Raw genomic sequence first — 21,170 nt, forward strand, 5'->3', positions numbered from 1 at the left:
TGCCAATTAAACCAAATTGTTTATTAAATTGATTAAAAAAAAGCCTGTTGTGCCAAATCCTGTCCACCAGTCTGATCCCAGTCACACCTACTAAAATGTTAGAATAATGAATTAAGCAATAGAGCAATAATAAAGTCTACCTAATGACTGTTTAATTCCAATATGGATGTTTTTCTTAAACACATCATTGTAAATTATACTAATTTTTATACTATAATATATTATATTAATTATATATTATAATAAATTATATAATATTATATATATATATGTGCATTTAAAATGGTTGATTTTAATTTAAAACCTCATTCAGTGCACTATCACATACTGTGTACAGTGGCAGAGTTAAATTTATAAATAAATCTGCAGTTCAACCACCCTGCTAAACATAGTTTAATTAAAAATAATAAAATGACATGATTATTTGCTATAAATTGGTGCTGGGAATGTTTATTTAATAAAGACCATGCCAGCTATAAACACAAAAGTTTTGTTGTTATTATTATTATTAATTAATTAATATTAAAGTGCCCTAAGAAACTGATCTAAATGCTAATGGGTTTTATTATTTTTTTACGTTGTTTAAAGTAAAAATGTACTTTGGCCATATGTGATGATAATCAATTTTTACCTGACCTACTGTCCCTTTCTGCAAATAATTTGCGGCTCTAATCTGAGAAAAAAAAAAGTTACATTGATTTATAACAATTAATAGTTTATGGTGCAAACATTTTACTCATTAGTATTTATTAATGGCAAATATATTCAAACCTAAGCTGCATATAAATATCCTAAATTGTGATGATATGATTGACTAAGCTTTATTTGTACTCTTAAGCCTATTTTTACTTGTTTTAAATTAATTTTAAGCTCCTTTTTATTAACATTTGTATGGCTAAATTACTATGGAATCTAAGTTTAAAGATAAAGGACACGAGGGGAAGACAGGACTTGGCACAACACCCCCTGTGAGCAAGCCATTGGCGACTGTGGCAAGGAAAAAAACTCCAAAAAGTTTGGAGAGAAACCTTGGAAAGACCAGACTCAGCAAGGGAGTACCCATCTTTCTTGGGCGTGGCACATAACATAACATTTTTTAAATGTATAAGCTAATAACATTTTTAAACAACGTTAAAATTATCTAAAATGTTGCAGGACACCGTCTTCCACCATCTGGCCTCTGGATCTGGCATGCACAGACTGTATATCCTGAGGAAGAGGAGGCAAAACAGATGTGACAAAATTATTAGTAAAAAAAATATATTTTGATTGTTTGGATACTTCAGGAACAAAGAGAAAATGAGAATCACGGTTTACTTTAAAATCTAAGGTTTTACAAAGCCCATACTTCTTAAAGACAAAGCACAAGTTATGACAAGATGCACTGAACCACAAGACTCTCCTAGAAGTACTAATAAAGTATACCTCTGGTCCGTCATCCTGCAATTCTGTGGTGTGCAATGCCAAACACCTGTTCTTCTCCTGTAACCATAAGATTAATAAATCAATAATAAGAACACTATATACACAAGCACCATTAAAAAACAGCCATTAACATTCATAGTGGATGCAAAAAATACAAAGAAAGTCAATGCTGTTTTTCCACAACATTAAAGATTTTTTTTGCATTCTCAAGCATTTCGAGTTCAAGAAGCAAGCAACTCAGACATATTTGAAACGAGTAGATTATCTGTAAATGACAACTTAAAAGTTTAGGTGAATAAACACCTTAATAATGCCTCAAAGTTTATGCAGCTTAATTTGTGGAAATATTTTGTAAAAGTTTCCTTTTAGAGAGAGCTTAAACAATATTGCAAATATAATTTTTTTTAATGGCATAACTCACTTGTTTCAGAATACCTCTGTATTAGAGATGTTCTTCCTCTGGTCCATCATTCTGCAATGCCGTAGTGCGCATACACCTGGTCTTCTCCTACAACCATGAGATTGATGAATCAATAATAAGAACACTATATACACAAGCACTAGTTAGAACAGCCATTAACAATAATAGTGATGCAAAGAAAATACAAAGAAAGTCAATAGCTTTTTTTCCATAACTTTTAAGATTTTAAAAGCTTTTTATTTATTTTATTTTTCAAGTATTTTGAGTTCAAGAATCAAGCAACTCCAGTAAATGATAATTTAAATGTTTAGGTGAATAACCTCCTTAATAATGTCTCTTAGTTTATGCAGCTTAACTTGTGGAAATATTTATTTTTTACATTTCTTTTTGTAGGAAGCTTAAACAATATTTAAAATAGAATCTTTTGTAACATGACAACTGGTTTGTTTTATAATTTCAATACATATTAGTACACATACACACTACAATTAAATGGCGTGATCCTAACAGCATGCTCACCAATATATAGTTAGGCAGATGTCTTCCTCAACAATACTGCAGGACATTTGTTTTCTCAGTCAACACATCTTCTTGGGTCTTCTGGTAGTAAAAACATAAAAAAAACACAACACTTGAATGAGACTAAGATTTAACATTATGCTGAAAATGTGACTGTATTACAAGGCAGTACAAACAACTGAAACAAAATACTTAGCTTTAGATTGAATCTCAAAGAATTCTGTCCACTTTGAAAAGGCTGCTGTTGTGTTAAAGCTGTGCCTGTAACAAATTAATAATATAACAGAAAATGTAAGTCATACATTCATTCATTTTTTCGGCTTTATTAATCTGGGGCTACGACTGCAGAATGAACCGCCAACTTATCCAGCACGTTTTTATGCAGCGGATGCCATTCCAGCCGCAACCCATCTCTGGGAAATATCTGAACATACTTTTTTACTCACACACACACACACACACACACACACACACACACACACACACACACACACACACACACTAAGGCCAATTTAATCTATACCAATTCACCTGTTCCGCGTGTCTTTAGACTGTTGAAGAAGTCGAAGCAACCGGAGGAAACCCACTCGAACGCAGGGAGAACATGCAAACTCCACATAGAAACACCAACTGACCCAGCCGAGGCTCGAACCAGCGTTGCCACTGCAAGTCATAAATTCAGAACAAAATGTCAAACACAAATACAAAGGAAAAACATAAAATAATTCATTTATTCATGCATTTTATTGTCGGCTTAGTCTCTTTATTAATCCGGGGTCGCCACAGAAGAATGAACCACCAACTTATCCAGCCCATTTTTACACAGCGGACGACCTTCCAGCCGCAACTCATCTCTGGGAAACATCTGGACATTCTTATTCACACACATGCACACACACACACAAAGGCCAATTTAACCTATACCAATTCACCTGTTCCGCGTGTCTTTGGACTGTGGGGGAAGTTGAAGCAACCGGAGGAAACCCACGCGAACGCAGGGAGAACATGCAAACTCCACACAGAAACACCAACTGACTCAGCTGAGGCTCGAACCAGCGTTGCCACTGCAAGTCATAAATTCAGAACAAAATGTCAAACACAAATACAAAGGAAAAACATAAAATAATGGAACATTTAAAAAGCCACTGTACTACTCACCAACTGTTGCTGCTGTCACTGCCCTTTGTAAACTTTGAAGATGCCACAATATCCTCCTGATGTCCCTTGCTGCTGACCCTACTCTACTCTCATCACACAGCATCCACCTCAGGTACGACACACCGCCTTCACGCAACTGTGCACACACCACCAAGTAAAAGACGAGTGGCTGATAATCAGGCTCTATCCAGGTCTTTTGTCTCCCGGTTCTGTGTGGCACACTGACTTCATGTCAAAGACGTAGGCCAATGTTCGTTTCTTTGTGGTGGCCATGGAGATGAGCTGTTTGTATAGTAGGGATTGGAACAACTCCAGAATGGGCTTTCTTCCAGACAAGAGGTGGTCTTTGGTGAAGTCTCCACAGACAATTATGGGATTCTCCATCATTTCCAAATAATTAAGTAGGCCCATGATGTTTGGTGATGGTGTTTTATGTCCTCTATATGTGATGGGAGTCCCTCTGCTTTATGATGCACAACGATAAGCTTTTCTTTCAGACTGTTGTTGGTTTTTTTCCAGTGAAAAAGTAGCATGATGCCTTCCAGCGTTGCCATTTTTTGTCCTCTCCAACGTGGTTGTGATTTTTGACAGCCGATTGCATGGTCATGCCTTGAACTTTGTGAGTGGTGCATGCGTAAGCCATCTTGATTGGAAATAGTTGACAGACTGCTTCTTTTTTAAGAGTTTCCTCTGATCTTTTGATGTAAAGTGTCCTCTTCACCTTGCAGTTGTTGTCGTATGTATTTCTGGCCAGCATTTGGATTGTCGACTGATTTCCAAGCATGTGCACAAATGCAAGTCTGTATTTTGTTTTGGTCACAATGTTTCCAAAGCATCCATTGACAAGTCCATCTTTGACATCCACATTTTTGATCAACATTATGCAGACTCCCAATCAATGCAACTTGTATGGTGCCTAGCAGGTTGTCTTTTTTTACCCATGACAGGGTTAGTTTGCTTTTTCATCCATCCTGTTCTTGCATCTTGCACACAGAAACACCAACTGACCCAGCTGAGGCTCGAACCAGCATCGCCACTGCAAGTCATAAATTCAGTACAAAATGTCAAACACAAATACAAAGGAAAAACATAAAATAATGGAACATTCAAAAAGCCACTGTACTACTCACCAACTGTTGCTGCTGTCACTGCCCTTTGTAAACTTTGAAGATGCCACAATATCCTCCTGATGTCCCTTGCTGCTGACCCTACTCTACTCTCATCACACAGCATCCACCTCAGGTACGACACACCGCCTTCACGCAACTGTGCACACACCACCAAGTAAAAGACGAGTGGCTGATAATCAGGCTCTATCCAGGTCTTTTGTCTCCCGGTTCTGTGTGGCACACTGACTTCATGTCAAAGACGTAGGCCAGTGTTCGTTTCTTTGTGGTGGCCATGGAGATGAGCTGTTTGTATAGTGGGGATTGGAACAACTCCAGAATGGGCTTTCTTCCAGACAAGAGGTGGTCTTTGGTGAAGTCTCCACAGACAAATATGGGATTCTCCATCATTTCCAAATAATTAAGTAGGCCCCTGATGTTTGGTGATGGTGTTTTATGTCCTCTATATGTGATGGGAGTTCCTCTGCTTTATGATGCACAACGATAAGCTTTTCTTTCAGACTGTTGTTGGTTTTTTTTCCAGTGAAAAAGTAGCATGATGCCTTCCAGCGTTGCCATTTTTTGTCCTCTCCAACGCGGTTGTGATTTTTGACAGCCGATTGCATGGTCATGCCTTGAACTTTGTGAGTGGTGCATGCGTAAGCCATCTTGATTGGAAATTGTTGACAGACTGCTTCTTTCTTAAGAGTTTCCTCTGATCTTTTGATGTAAAGTGTCCTCTTCACCTTGCAGTTGTTGTCGTATGTATTTCTGGCCAGCATTTGGATTGTCGACTGATTTCCAAGCATGTGCACAAATGCAAGTCTGTATTTTGTTTTGGTCACAATGTTTCCAATGTTTCCAAAGCATCCATTGACAAGTCCATCTTTGACATCCACATTTTTGATCAACATTATGCAGACTCCCTATCAATGCAACTTGTATGGTGCCTAGCAGGTTGTCTTTTTTTACCCATGACAGGGTTAGTTTGCTTTTTCATCCATCCTGTTCTTGCATCTTGCACACAGAAACACCAACTGACCCAGCTGAGGCTCGAACCAGCATCGCCACTGCAAGTCATAAATTCAGTACAAAATGTCAAACACAAATACAAAGGAAACACACAAAATAATGGAACCTTTAAAAAGCCACTGTACTACTCACCAACTGTTGCTGCTGTCACTGCCCTTTGTAAACTTTGAAGATGCCACAATATCAACATTATGCAGACTCCCAATCAATGCAACTTGTATGGTGCCTAGCAGGTTGTCTTTTTTACCCATGACAGGGTTAGTTTGCCTTTTCATCCATCCTGTTCTTGCATCTTCCACACAGAAACACCAACTGACCCAGCTGAGGCTCGAACCAGCATCGCCACTGCAAGTCAAATTCAGTACAAAATGTCAAACACAAATACAAAGGAAAAACATAAAATAATGGAACATTTAAAAAGCCACTGTACTACTCACCAACTGTTGCTGCTGTCACTGCCCTTTGTAAACTTTGAAGATGCCACAATATCCTCCTGATGTCCCTTGCTGCTGACCCTACTCTACTCTCATCACACAGCATCCACCTCAGGTACGACACACCGCCTTCACGCAACTGTGCACACACCACCAAGTAAAAGACGAGTGGCTGATAATCAGGCTCTATCCAGGTCTTTTGTCTCCCGGTTCTGTGTGGCACACTGACTTCATGTCAAAGACGTAGGCCAATGTTCGTTTCTTTGTGGTGGCCATGGAGATGAGCTGTTTGTATAGTAGGGATTGGAACAACTCCAGAATGGGCTTTCTTCCAGACAAGAGGTGGTCTTTGGTGAAGTCTCCACAGACAATTATGGGATTCTCCATCATTTCCAAATAATTAAGTAGGCCCCTGATGTTTGGTGATGGTGTTTTATGTCCTCTATATGTGATGGGAGTTCCTCTGCTTTATGATGCACAACGATAAGCTTTTCTTTCAGACTGTTGTTGGTTTTTTCCAGTCAAAAAGTAGCATGATGCCTTCCAGCGTTGCCATTTTTTGTCCTCTCCAACGCGGTTGTGATTTTTGACAGCCGATTGCATGGCCATGCCTTGAACTTTGTGCATGTGTTAGCCATCTTGATTAGAAATTGTTGACGAACTGCTCCTTTCTTTAGAGTTTCCTCTGCTCTTTCGATGTAGAGTTAAGTGTCCTCTTCACCTTGCAGTTGCGTATGTATTTTTGGCCAGCATTTGGATTGTTGGCTGAATTATTTAGGCAAAACACAATACACTGGATTGTGATAGCTATAGTAGGTGTGTAAAACACCTGACTGCATGCACAAGTCTGGATGAGAAACATAAATATGATCCAACAGTGTTTGTTTCTCTGTGGTTGCATTGGTGATGAGCTGTTGGTATTGTTGGGATTGGAACAACTCCAGAATGGGCTTTCTTCCAGACGAGAGGTGGTCTTCGTTGAAGTCTCCACAGACAATTATGGGATTCTCCTTCATCATTTCCAAATAATCAAGAAGGCCCCTGATGTTTGGCAAAAATTTTTCCAGACTATAGTCTGGTGGCCTGTACACCGCAGCAATTGTTGCAGTCACTGGTGCATCAACTTTGATGACGACAAACTCCAGGTCGGTGACGTGGTGTATAAAGTGTCGAGGTTCCGCCTGAATGTCCTCTTTGCAATAAATTGCAACTCCACCACAGTCCTTCTTTGCCATTTCTGGAAGGGTTGAGTAAGACGCATGTCTATTTCTTGCAAACATCTTAAAGCCTTCCAACTGGACATGTGATGAGATGCATGATCCGGAGAGGTGCGTTTCCGTAACACAAAAGATATCACATAGAAGCAGCTCATGATGGTGTTTGATGTCTTCTATATGTGATTGGAGTCCCTCTGTGTTATGATGCACAACAATTAGTTTTTCTACCAGACTGGTGTTGGTTTTCTTCCAGTCAAAAAGTGGCATGATGCCTTCCAGCGTTGCCGTTTTCATCCTCTCCAACGAGGTTGTGATTTCCGGATCAGCATAGATCTTTTTTTCATCAAAGTCTCTGATGTACAACCCACCAAGTGAGGTTGTTCGGCTGAGGGCAACATAGGCCATTCCTGGCTCAAAAATCCTCTTTAGTGATACTACAGCCGATTGCATGGTCATGCCTTGAACTTTGTGAGCAGTGCATGCGTAGGCCAACTTGATTGGAAATTGTCGACGGACTGCTCTTTTCTTTACAGGTTCCTCAGATCTTTCAATGTAGACTAAAGTGTCCTGATCACCTTGCAGTCGTCGTCTGTATTTCTGGCCAGCATTTGGATTGTCGGGCTGAATGCCAAGCATGTGCACAAATGCAATTCCGTCTCTTGTTTTAGTCACAATGTTTCCAATGTTCCCAAAGCATCCATTGACGAGTCCATCTTCGACATCCAGATTCCTTATCATCATTATGCGGACTCCCACTGCAACTTGTATGGTGTCAAGCAGGTCGTCTTTATTACCCATGACAGGTTTAGTCTGTCTTTTCATCCCACCTGTTCTTGGGTCTTTCCGGTAATCTTCAGCATGAATGGTTATGATGTCAGCATGAAGAGCATTTACCGTGTTACTATTGTGACTGTGGACTTCCTTGTTGGTTGCAAATATGTGCAATGCATCACGTGGGCAGTCTTGGGGATTCCTCACAGCTTGCAATAACAAAGCTCTATCTTCTTCTTTAAGAGCATCAGATTTCCGTTTCACTCTCAATCGGTTTAAAAGCTGGGCAAATGCAAGGTCCTCTTTCTGCCGCATGATCTCTGTGAGGGTTACGATTTGGAAGTGGTCCTTCCAAAAGTCCAGCACATCCTCTTCGTAAACACAGAGTGGCTTGGCTTTTCCCGGGGGCGGTAATTGATAAAAGTCTCCCACCACGATGACAGAAATGCCCCCAAATGGTTTCTTGCTGCCTCTGATCTGTTGAAACCTCCAGTTGATGTATGCAAAAAAGTCTTTTGAAATCATAGAGATTTCGTCAATAATCAGGATTTCCACGTGACGTAATCCTGCTCGTACATCATCAAGAGAGTTCCCAAGTCCTTGATAGGGTGGCTTCAAGTTCCTTGGCAGCTTTAGAATGGAATGCAGAGTTTTTCCAGAAATGTTAAACGCTGCTGTTCCAGTGAATGCACTTAAAATCACTGTAGGAATGGAGAGATCCCCATCCTCCCGGAGCTGAGGAAGTTGTTGCAGAATCTTCGTTGCTTCAGTGTATACGCACTTGATTACGTGCGACTTTCCACATCCAGCACCACCTGACACGAAGTAAAAAAACTGTTCTGGATTCAGTCCCCACACACGGTTCTGACACCACCGCCGAATGGTGTAAAATATGGCTGCCTGTGTCTTGTTTAAACTCCTAAAGAGCTTCCTGACAAACTCGACACTCATCTGTGGCGCCACTATGCGCGGTGCAACTCCGTCGCCATCTTCATTACGAGGCTGGAATTCAGGGACCTCATCCTGTTCGTCATCTTCCTCTGGACCGACGTCTTCTTGTTCAGCTATGCATTCCAGGCGATCCACTTCAACTTCTGGTGCAAAAGCTGTCCAAGCACTCTCAGATGGTCCTTCCTGCTGAAGTTGTTCAAATGCTTTATCTACAACTTTGCCATGCTTTTCATATCTCTGCTGGTATGCCTTTACTATGCCGCAGACAGGGAACCGGAGACCAGGATGTCCAGGAAGTTCCACAAATCCGCTTTTATAAAATAGCTGATATGTGGGAAAATCCTCAGGTTTTAGCTCTTCATTGTGGCGATGGGGAACGTAAAGTTTCACCATTCTTCCATAAAATTTTTCTGGTTGCTTCTCCTCTGAAAAGCGAGCATATCTGATAACTGCAGGCTTGCCGATAGTCCTCTTTTGAATAAATCCCATATCGTGAAGCAGTCGGAGGACATTTTTTCCTTTAATTTGTTGACCGTACACAACACGGTAATTGGATGCAAAGTCTGCAAGACACATTTTTTCAAACTCCAACGTTAGAGGTCTTGCTCTATATTTTTCTATTAAACCTGACATCCAGACGTCCTCCGATTCAGGATTTTTGTTCAGCAACACACTTATGGGCAGACTCATCTTGAGGGCATCGTCATCCGTCGGAACAAACACGACACTTCGTGAACACTTCTTCAACGGCAAGCTGCATGTTCGCGCCACAGACTCCTGAGCACTTACTTGCCGGTGCTTGGCATAGGCTTGCATTATGTGCTTCATTTCATCCTCTTCATTAACGTTGGCTTCACGAACACTTTGGATAACGTTCTTAAGAAAGCCACTCATTTCATGCTCCGGCTTTGAAACGTAGGACAGCATATACATGATGCAGCTGTAAGCGTCTAGGATGTACTGAATATCCATGTTCGCATTCCACGCCCTGAGCAAATCAGGATTGTAGCCATTCACCCAAGTCTCCTTTGGATCACGCTTCAAAAGAACTGCACTGCCAGTGGTGAGTCCTTCAGCATAGTTCAGGTAATCGTCCATGGACAAATTGCACTTGGTTAGAAGGTCTGACAAATTGTTGAAGGAAGATTTGGGATCATTCAGCAAATCCCACAAAGGCTTGAGTTTTGATTTGGCTTCATTCATTGCTTTTTTAGCCTCATCTCGCCTTGCTTTTTTCTTGGCTGCTGAGTCAGTCGGTTCATCATCCCCCTCATCAGGACGCTCTGGCATCGGATGAGTGATCATGGTCTTAGGCATTGGTAGTTTTGGAAATCCAAATCTACACACCACCTTGCCTTTCTTGCATGACTTTGAGTGGTTTTTGCTATGAAGCTGAACCTCTGTCACAATCTTATGAAGCTCAGGATCAACATTGGGATCTGGAAGCTTGCAAGATACGTAACGGTCGATGAAGTCACATATTGTCTCATCATTGTCTTCCTCTGGATCTGGGGCATCCTTTACCCAAGCAAGCAGATGAATATGTGGGCTTCCTCTTGCCTGAAACTCCACTCTATAAAAGAAATCCTCCACTTCACCAATGGGTTGTGCAGGTGACAAAAGCAGGTGAGCCATTAATGCATCTACACGCTTCTCAAACATGCGCATGACAGTGACAGGATTACTCCTAAGGATTTCACATTTTGTCGCCCAGTCAAGCTGTGAAAAGTCAATTTCTTCGCCTTGTTGAGCTTTGATTACAGTCACAATCTCAGGCCATCGCATTTCTGCTGCACTGAATGTACAAAAGAAAGTAGGTGTCCCCAGCTGTCGAATCATGGCCTGTAGATCTCGCAACGTCTTCTCCCAATAGGCTGGAGAGCCTCTCAGGGGCTGCATGAATCGTGTGGCATCCCTGTTGTGAACAAGTCTCTCAACCTCATCGGAATCCTGAAGCATCCTATTGGAGATTCTTCGGCCATCTTTAGTAATGGGTTTACCTTTTCGAAGTTGAATGGACATGCTGTTTCTTGCCAGTTGCGTTTCTGTCACAAATTGTGCAAAGAAAAGGTAGCTTTGATCCCTTGCAAATCGGGCATCAACACAAAACAATCTGACGTTGAAGTACATGCTAGGAGAAACTGCTGTCTGCCTTGCCTCGTCGATTGTGTTCTCTCCTGTGGGGAACTGGACAGGGAATGCCATGGCTTCCAGTTTTGGGATTTTAAAAAATCCAACAGGCTTCTTTCCTTGTGCAGGTGCGATACTAAAGATCCCTTCACCGTACGACAAGATGTCATGTGCAATGTCTGGTGGCTGCATGCACGTGTCCAATGTAAGACCGGGGCGAAGTTCATCCTTTTCCTCCACACTGACATGTTGCTCCTCGTGCTCAGCAGTGCCAACTTCTTGGTTATCCTCTGCTGCATCAATGTCTTCGTCAAACTGATCTTCAGATACCTCAGGCTCTTGTATGGAGATATCCTTGTACTCAGAATGCACTTCCTTCAGCTTGGATAAAGCTGCCAGTACGCTGTGCATATTTACAGTATGGAAGTGCTGGTATCCTTTAAAACTGACATGTCTCTTTAGCTTGACTTGTAGGAGCTGGGACTCGCTTCTTGGTCTTGGCAGAGAGTTGACAGTGTTCTCCACCTCCGAAGGCACACACACAACAGCACCGTGAACTGCTCTCTGTTGTCCTTTGGGCAGTGCAACTATTTTTGCGAAAGGTAAAATTTTTGCAATAAGCTGACGTTCCAGCACATTTAGCTCAGCCAATTCTGCAGGGATAGGTGGCAGTTCAAGCTTGTTTACTGCTGCAATTGAAGGCATGCGTCCTCTTTTCAGATGGCTGTCACATGTGTGGCAGATCCATTCACGTCTTCTCTCTTCTGGAACGGTGCAATCATCTGAGCAGACACTGTCGCAAGTATGCACATACTTCCTTGTCAAGCAAAATGATGAAAGTTGAACATCTTTTTCATAATTCGATCCATCACAGGCCTTGACTTGGTCTGGAAAGAGGACTCTGTGGCAGACTGTGCAGACGTATGTAGGACCTTGCTGGATTTTAGACCGGAATGCATGAATTGCACTTTCCATCACTTTACTGACCAAAGGCTGGGGTGTTTCCAAGCTGGAGCGGATGCACATCTTGTATTTCCTTTTAATCCTCAGTGCACATTGCAACTGATGAATACGTGTAGTGTTATTAGGAAGCTTCTGTTTCTTATGGAGGGTACATTGGAGAATGTGATGTGCTCTGAACTCAGAATCATTTCCATATCTCCTCATCATGTATTCCTTCATTTTTTTCTGGAAAGCAGTATCAGTACTGTACCTGCTGACCATGTGTGCTCTTTTTTTTGCCTGGAAGATGGTGTCGTAACTGTACCTCCTAGTCATGTATTCTTTCTTCTTTGACTTTACAACTGGATCTGTGGTATACCTCTTAGCCATGTATTCCTTCTTCTTTGACTGTACAACTGGATCTGTGGTATACCTCCTAGCCATGTATTCTTTCTTCTTTGACAGAACAATCTCATCTTTGTACCGTCTATTACTGCAGTCTTTCTTTTTGTTTCTAAAATGAGCATCCTGGCTGTACTTTTCCCTAACAGCTTCTTTTTTGTTTGTCCGAAACTGTAAACAGGCGGCATACCGGTCCCTTTCATTATCTCTTTGTTTGTGTTTTTTCATTGCATAGGATGCAGTGGTGTTCTTGGATTTTCTAGATTTGAATTTTTCAGTTGTTTTTCGCATTTCTCTTCTTCTTCTGGACTTATTTTTTTTGGACATCATGGCTTTGTTTTCTTGGGCTATACCATTTTGGACGTCAATATTTTCTTCTGGTTCAGGTAGAACTGAAATTACTTGTGAAAATTGAGCACAAGTTGAGAGTAAAGGCTGTTGGCCAGCCTGTTGCTCTGTTTCAAAAGAGACCGGCATGAATTCATAGTTTTCATTATCAGGGCATTTCCCAAAAAGCTGCAGAATTTGGTCAGTCATGTCACTTAGTAGGGGAAAAGTTAACATCACAGCAGTTCCACAACCAGTACAATCAGGTAATCCTTTTGCAGTCCTTGAATGTGGATCAAAGAATCCATATCTGCCTGATCCATCTCTAAACACTGCAATACATTGTCGAGAAACTATTAAAAGTGCGTGAGTGACATCTGCTGTGAGACACTGCAGTCTTTTGGCAAGAGGCAAAAACCAATTTTCCATATCAGGGGCACTTCTGGCTCGAAGAAATCCAAGTTTGACTTCAGACTTGTGGACATTGTATGTTTGGTTAAATGTTGTAAGTTTAGAAGGTACTTCCTCCATAGATAGATGGTTCTGACGGAATCTTCTTTCAGCGATAAGCTGCATTTTAGTGCTGACATACAAAGCATCCCCCTCCTCTAAAACTCTATCAAGATCGGATATCTTAAACTGAAGCCCTGCACTCTGACTGGCCAAGAATGTCAGTGATACACATGTGCACTGGTGATTTCTGGAGAACTCGTCATATCTAACATCATCCTGACAATGAGACGCTTGCACTGACACAAATGTGGTTGCATTGCCACAACTTTCTGCATGTTGGCTCACAGAAAAGGAATTGACAGCAGCACTGGTACTGGCCTGTTCAACCTGTAAAAATAATGTAATATAAAAACTGCTAGTCAAGTTTGTATTTTTACAATCAGTGAGAAAATGTGAAGAACACTGTTGAACTTCTAGCAAAATATCAATATGTAATATTATAACAATAATAAATAATAATACATAAAATAATATAATAATAAATGAATATATTTAATTATAATGTAGGGCCGGGCAATTTTTACAGTTAATTCGAAATTACATTTTAAGACGATAAATTGTTTTATTAAATCGAGGTATCGCAATTTTTTCTGTATAAAAATATTGGATACATTGTAATTTCACCAAAGCGCTTTGGTTCACTCTCTGTATACTCTGCCTGACTGCCTGTCTGGGTTTCAATCATGGTAGTGACGGACTGAACACAGAGACTGGACAGCCTATTATCACCCAATGCACGAAGTACAATAAATAAATAATTTTATATTAGACGCACATCTGGCTTTACAGTTTCCATGTTCAGTCTTTTACTTCCACTTTAAGAAATAAGCAGCAGCATTACAACCTGTCATTCAATCAGAAGACAAAGTGAAAGCAGAGCTAAAAGCCAGTCTTTCCTAGGCTTAGCTAAACTTGCAAAAAATAACTGCAATTTTGTAATATTCCTAATCCCATTTTTAAAATAAAAAAGCTAATTATTTTATCATTACATTTATAGGTGACTGCTTTAACTCTACAAATTAGATATACAGTCAGTTTTCAGTAGTACCTCTTTAATGCTGGAAATGGTGGTTTCTACATCTTGAAGGTCTACCTTTCTCCAGCGCAATTTCTGAGCCTGAGATCTCTTCCCTTTTCGTGGCATCCTTTAACAAAAAAGTTAAAAATAAAACACAAGTCTAAAAGAAACAAATACACATATATATGTTAGTGGTGTAATGGGTCACAAATCTCACAGCTCAGATCACACTTCAATTTCTGAGTCACAGATCGGACCATTTTTCAGATCAACAAAAAACAAATTACATTTGCTTCCTTTTTTTGTTTATGTAGGGGGAAAACAGACCATTAATTCGCAGGAGAAAGAACATACCCCTTAACTGTTTCTCTGGGTTTACAATTAGGCCTATAGTTATGCATTTCAGTAAACCAATTCTTGTTTCACTCTAAACTACTTTTACACTTTTTTGTATTTCCAGACATGTCAGTACTTATATTTTCACAATAACAAATGCTTTTTAAAAGATTTAAGGAATAAATAATCCGTGGAATAACACTTTTCAGACACACCAAACTAAAATTCTTTACATGTGTGGAAAATAAACTTAATTAAATGTACAGAAAAGGTGTTACATCAAAGTACTTTTTAGGATATGAGGTGACTTTTGCCACAATACGAGACATTTAGAAAAGCAAACTAAACATTTTTTCTTTGGCACATACTTTAAAACTTCCCCCGATGAAAGCACTGCAGAACCTGACAAGATGAAAACCAGTAGTATCTGAAGAATCCGGAATATCTGACGAGTCTCTCTGAAAAAGGGACAAAAAAAAAAATAACATTAATGAAAATTAATGTCAACTATGCATTACCTTCTTTCCATGTTACACATCATCACTTATCAATAATATGCTTAATCTGTATATAAAATAAATAGTTAGGGATACATCAAAAGCATTTATCTATTTTTTAAAGGAGCCAATTTGCGACAAATATACTATCAGAGTCATTTGCAAAAGATTCTCGGAAAAGTGATGTATGGGGGAAAACAGGAAGAAGAACAGACACCTTAACTGGTGCTCTGGGTTTACAATTTAGACCTATAGTTATGCATTTCAGTAAACCAATTTCAGTAACCTTTTTTTTTGTATTTCCAGGCAAGTCTGTACTTATTTTTACAAAAAAAAAAAAAAAAAAAAAAAAAAAAAATCAATATTCCGTGGAATAACACTTTTCAGACACACCAAACTAAAATTATTTACATGTTGAAAATAAACTAAATTAAATGTACAGAAATGATGTTACATCAAAGTACTTTTTAGGATATGAGGTGACTTTTGCCACATTACGAGACATTTAGAAAGCAAACTAAATGTTTTTTTCTTTGGCACATACTTTAAAACTTCCCCCGATGTAAGCACTGCAGAACTTGAGAAAATGAAACCTGTAGTATCTGGAAGAAAACAGAGGTTAGCAACTATAGAAGACAGTACAGTGTGTAATTTAATTTATTTTTTTTTTTTAAACAAACAAAAAAAAAAAAAGTTAAGGAAAAAAAAATGCAGAAAAAAAAAAGAAAATATAAATTACAAAATTCTAAGTTTATTAAAACAAAAGAAACGTAATCCCTGTAAATATGGAGAGCACTGAAAAATAAAACAACAGAAGTAGTTGTTTTATTTTTCACAAGAAACCTGAAAAATAAAGAAAATAGAACAAATTAGGTCAAAGCAACAACTATTGTTTTCTCAATTTTTGAAATAAAAATGTTATCCAACACTCACCAAGATGCAAAGTGCAGTGAAGAATCTGGAATATCTGGTGAGTCTCTCTGAAAAAGGGACAAAAATAACTTTAATGAAAATTAATGTCAACTATGCATTACCTTCTCTCCATGTTAAACATCACTTATCAATAACATAGTTAATCTGTGAATAAAATAAATTGTTAGGGATATATCAAAAGCATGTATCTATTTTTTAAAGGAGTCAATTTGCGACAAACATACTATCAGAGTCATTTGCAAAAGATTCTCGGAAAAGTGATGTAGGGGGAAAACAGACCCCTTAACTGTTTCTCTGGCTTTACAATTTAGACCTGTAGTTATGCATTTCAGTAAACCAATTCTTGTTTTTTTTTTCAAGACATGTTTGTACTGGATTTTACACAATACAAATGTTTTTTTTTTTTTTGTTTGTTTGTTTGTTTAAGAAATCGATATTCCATGGAATAACACTTTTCAGACACACCAAAAAAAAAAAAAAAAAAAAAAAAAGTGTTACTCAGACCAACTGTACTTTACTTTCCTTGAAAAAAAAAAAAGTTAAAATAGAATAATTTATAAGGGATAATTCCCCCCAAAATAAACAATTGACTCACTTTTATGCATTTACTAACAATGAAGTGGTTACAAACCTTTATGACTAACTTTATTCTGTTGAATACTAAAGATATTTTGGAGGGAAAAAAAGCAAAAATCGGAGCAACACTAGACTTCCATAGTACATAGGAAAAATAAATACTATGGAAGTAAATGGTTACAGGTTCCCAGCTTTCTTGAAAGTATTTTTTTGCTCAACAGAAGAATGTATGAAACACATAAAGGGTGAGTAAATGACAGAACTTTCAGTTTTGAGTGAACCATCCCTTTAACTCAAGCCCATAACTAACAAATCTGGAGAAACAGGATGTTTGCTCACTTAATTTCCCCCCTTATAGTAGTGGTCTGATAAATGTATGAAATTAATGTTATCTTAAAAACTGATTACATTCCAAAAAGTGAGTTTAACTGCTGCAAAAAGCCAGAATTATTATTATTATTAATTATTATAGAATTAATTATTCAATCATTACCTGACACAGGATGGATAGGCTGGTGAAAGTTCTAAAAAGATAAAAGTAGAAACAATCATGTCGCATAAAAAGCACATTTGTACTAGGGAAATGACTATTGTATTTTAATGTCAATTACATAAATTCTATCTGCAATATTAAATAAACATGTATAAAACCTGTACATTTAGATTGTGTAACATTTTTTATATTGATTTCACGACATTCGCAGTGCACTTTCAATGCTTTCTATACACAATTTTAGATTTTACTTCCCAGCACAAAAATTCTAGCAAAAGAATGTATAGTTTATACATTTACATGTCATTTGTTCGTTTATTTTACCTGCTGAAAGAAAACACTGTTCTTGAAACAAGGCTAACCTACATGCACAGGACAAGAGCATTTACAACAAATAAACTAATGTAATAAATATAATTTCGCTTGCTTTTTTAGCGCTGTCGAATAAGTTCTTAAACACCTATAATCGGTCATTATGTTCCCACACGCAACAGAAAGGGCTGCGATTCTTCTCGACTGCGGTTACCGCGGCTCGAGTTATTCATCGGAGTGACGGTGATACGGACAAACGGCCACGGTTAAAGTCTTAAATGCGCGGATATCACAGCTGATTCATGATAAACGCGGTAAAGAAAACTCCAGCTGCAGGGTAACATGCTCATGTGTGTCTAACCACAAGACTCACTGTAATAGCCGAGAGGACACGTTACCTTAAGCAAGCAGGTCAAATGTCTAACACACACACACACACACACACACACACACACACACACACACACACCGTCTCGCTCTCAGCTTCAGTACAGCCGCGGGCCGCGGGAATGCAGACCTGTAGCTCACAGCTCTCATTTCATGTCCATATCAGTGAAATACAGGCTCGTGGGTTCTGCTGTAACGGTCAGCTGCTGATTAAGTACGTTGACGATAGTTAGTAGCATGTTTTAATGGGCCGCCCTCGCCACAGTAACGTTATTTATCGAAATAATCGCAGCTTTTGCGACTTGAATCGTAATTCTTCTAATCGCGACTTCAGTTTAAAATTTATTAGAGTATAACGTGACTGTACGTGATAAAGCAGCCTGCATAAAGTTAAGATCTAACCGTGAGTACAACGGCTTCAGCCTGAATTATTATGCACACCTGAAATCCCACTAAAGGACATGAATGGCTACTTTTACATCCACTACAAGCAACAACAATCTATACTTTTTAATATACATGTTTTAATTGAACGTGAAACAGCAATTATAAGAGCAAACCTCTAAAACAACCTACTCACCGCAGAAAGTTCTGGAACCTGAAGACGGCTCATCATCGTTGGCCAATAGAAGGCAAGGCACAGCCAATCAACCTGCAGAATTAAGATTTTCTCCATTTATGGAGAGGACCACACCCGTTTTCAAGTGTGACTTTTTAGTGCCTAACTAAAAAAAGAGTGCATTTTATATATATATATATATATATATATATATATATATATATATATATATATATATATATATATATATATATATATATATATATAACACAGGTAAATTAATTGTAATAATAACAACTCAGAGACATTGTTTACCATGTTCCATTTTGAATCTAGCCATCTTTAAGTATTATAGTAAATAAAAATGTCTGAATTAAAATAATTTTTCTGTGTGTGTGTGTGTGTGTGTGAATGATGATGTAACTATCATTTCACCCCAAACAGCGGCACCTTACTGAATATTAATTAATATTAATGATGATTACACCTGCTTAATAAAAATCTGATGATTCACTACATTAATAAATCTGACATAACTTGATCAGAAATCTAAAAAGAGGAGAAAGAGTAGGGTAAAAAAAAAAAAAAAGTAGACATCAATAGCAGTGCAATAGTTATTCTTTGTACCCAACACCTGTATTTAATAGCGACATCGTGGTCTAGTGATTAGCACGTTCGATTACGAAGCCAGCGACCCGCGTTCAAAGCTCACCAGGAAGAAATACGTTTTTTCATTTTTAGTGTAAAGACATATAATACTGTTTGGGTTACTTGTTACAACCATTACAAATGACTGGATATCTATATAGAATTAATGTTCTCATTTATATATAAAAATGTGAAGTTCTAAGGCACCTGTATCCTTGAAAAACGTGTTAGTGTGTTAGTGTCATTTGAAACTGAATTGGAAATAACGTTATTTTAACAAAATCAGTCGTCGACTGAAGTGGGCCGTTCTAAGGCATGAAACTCCAGAGATAAAAAGGAGCTCCACTCCGGCACTGTCTGTGTGTGTGTGTGTGTGTGTGTGTGTGTGTGTGTGTGTGTGTGTGTGTGTGTGTGTGTGTGTGTGTGTGTGTGTGTCTGTGTGTGTCTGTGTGTGTGTGTGTGTGTGTGTGTGTGTGTGTGTGTGTGTGTGTAACAGTTGGTGTTTCCTGAAAACAAGTCTGAGCAGACAAAAAACTGCTATGTTTATATTTGATTAATGTATAAATGTCTAAGACAATCACAAATCAGTGATTTACTGCATTGCTAGGTGGTTGCTAGGGTGTTTTAGTCGTTGCTAGGCACTGCTAACATGTTCTGCTAGGTGGTTGATAATTTCTTGCTAGGGTGTTGAGTAGTTGCTAGGTGGTTGCTAAGACATTGCTAGGCAGTTGCTAGGGTGTTCTGAGTGGTTGCTAGGTTGTTGCTAGAGTGTTCTAAGTGGTTGATAGGCAGTTGCCAGGGTGTTCTGAATGTTTGATAGGCAGTTGCTGAGGTGTTGCTAGGGTGTTCTGAATGGTTGCTAGGTGGTTGCTAAGGTGTTGCTAGGTGGTTGCAAGGGTATTCCGAGTGGTTGCTAAGGCATTGCTAGGTGGTTGCTAGGGTGTTCTGAGTGGTTGCTAGGTGGTTGCTAAGGTGTTGCTAGGCGGTTGCTAAGGTGTCCTAAGTGGTTGCTAAGGTGTTGCTAGGTGGTTGCTAGGGTATTCTGAGTGGTTGCTAAGGCGTTGCTAGGCGGTTGCTAAGGTGTTGCTAGACGGTTGCTAGGGTGTTCTAAATGGTTGCTGGGTGGTTGCTAAGGTGTTGCTAGGCAGTTGCTAAGGTGTCCTAAGTGGTTGCTAGGTGGTTGCTAAGGTGTTGCTAGGTGGTTGCTAGGGTATTCTGAGTGGTTGCTAAGGCGGTTGCTAGGGTGTTCTGAGTGGTTGCTAAGTGGTTGCTAGGCGGTTGCTAGGGTGTTCTAAGTGGTTGCTAAGGTGTTGCCAGGCGGTTGCTATGGTGTCCTAAGTGGTTGCTAGGTGGTTGCTAAGGCATTGCTAGGTGGTTGCTAAGGTGTCCTGAGTGGTTGCTAGGTGGTTGCTAAAGTGTTACTAGGTGGTTGCTAGGGTGTTGCTTGGCGGTTGCTAGGGTGTTATGAGTGGTTGTTAGGTGGTTGCTAAGGTGTTGCTAGGCGGTTGCTAGGGTGTTCTAAGTGGTTGCTAAGTTGTTTCTAGGCGGTTGCTAAGGTGTCCTAAGTGGTTGGTAGGTGGTTGCTAAGGTGTTGCTAGGTGGTTGCTAGGGTATTCTAAGTGGTTGCTAAGGCATTGCTAGGCGGTTGCTAGGGTGTCCTAAGTGGTTGCTAGGTGGTTGCTAAGGTGTTGCTAGGTGGTTGCTAGGGTGTTCTGAGTGGTTGCTAGGTTGTTGCTAGGGTGTTCTGAGTGGTTGCTAGGTGGTTGCTAAGGTGTTGCTAGGTGGTTGCTAAGGTGTCCTAAGTGGTTGATAGGTGGTTGCTAAGGTGTTGCTAGGCGGATGCTAGGGTCTTCTGAGTGGTTGCTAGGTGGTTGCTAAGGTGTTGCTAGGTGGTTAGTAAGGTGTCCTAAGTGGTTGCTAGGTGGTTGCTAAGGTGTTGCTAGGTGGTTGCTAGGGTATTCTGAGTGGTTGGTAAGGCATTGCTATGCGGTTGCTAGGGTGTCCTGAATGGTTGCTAGGCCCTTACTAAGACGTTACTAGGCGGTTGCTAAGGTGTCCTAAGT

General features: G+C 39.5%; 2 protein-coding genes across 5 annotated transcripts in view; both read right to left on the bottom strand.

Annotated features, from left to right (window-relative positions):
- LOC110437909 (uncharacterized) lies at nt 1-16,042 on the bottom strand. Of its 3 annotated transcripts, none has more exons than XM_087284342.1 (13): nt 15,744-16,042; nt 15,071-15,160; nt 14,397-14,493; nt 6,099-13,675; nt 5,794-6,006; nt 4,654-5,699; nt 3,524-4,559; nt 3,298-3,429; nt 2,897-3,028; nt 2,366-2,626; nt 1,847-1,933; nt 1,426-1,482; nt 1-1,209 (listed from the first exon to the last, which is right to left on the bottom strand). In XM_087284342.1, the coding sequence occupies exons 3-4, from the start codon at nt 14,490-14,492 to the stop codon at nt 6,866-6,868; spliced, it is 6,906 nt and encodes a 2,301-aa protein (XP_087140468.1). In that variant the 5' UTR covers nt 14,493; nt 15,071-15,160; nt 15,744-16,042; the 3' UTR covers nt 1-1,209; nt 1,426-1,482; nt 1,847-1,933; nt 2,366-2,626; nt 2,897-3,028; nt 3,298-3,429; nt 3,524-4,559; nt 4,654-5,699; nt 5,794-6,006; nt 6,099-6,865. The 3 variants fall into 3 exon arrangements, with proteins under 3 accessions (XP_087140468.1, XP_087140469.1, XP_087140470.1); XM_087284343.1 differs by having other exon boundaries at nt 15,071-15,310; XM_087284344.1 differs by having other exon boundaries at nt 513-1,209; nt 1,861-1,933.
- Nucleotides 15,744-21,170, bottom strand: part of hspa13 (heat shock protein family A (Hsp70) member 13) — a 20,446-nt gene continuing 15,019 nt past the window's right edge. For both annotated transcript variants that reach the window (XM_087283087.1, XM_087283086.1), the window contains exons 6-9: nt 18,481-18,552; nt 17,202-17,232; nt 16,133-16,179; nt 15,744-16,042 (exon numbers count right to left, since the gene is read on the bottom strand). In XM_087283087.1, the coding sequence (XP_087139213.1) occupies nt 16,025-16,042; nt 16,133-16,179; nt 17,202-17,232; nt 18,481-18,552 (168 nt within the window). In that variant the 3' untranslated portion in view covers nt 15,744-16,024. The remainder of the gene's footprint in view (nt 16,043-16,132; nt 16,180-17,201; nt 17,233-18,480; nt 18,553-21,170) is intronic.

This window comes from Danio rerio, chromosome 15, assembly GCF_052040795.2.
Source record: "Danio rerio strain M-AB ecotype USA chromosome 15, GRCz13ab, whole genome shotgun sequence".
Lineage (NCBI taxonomy): Eukaryota > Metazoa > Chordata > Actinopteri > Cypriniformes > Danionidae > Danio > Danio rerio.

Bases quoted from the DNA above. Each gene is read 5' to 3' on its own strand.
- LOC110437909 (XM_087284342.1), bottom strand. From the start codon at position 14,492: ATGCCACGAAAAGGGAAGAGATCTCAGGCTCAGAAATTGCGCTGGAGA. The intron at 13,676-14,396 runs GTACTACTGAAA...TTATTTTTACAG, and splicing joins CCATTTCCAGCATTAAAGAG to GTTGAACAGGCCAGTACCAG.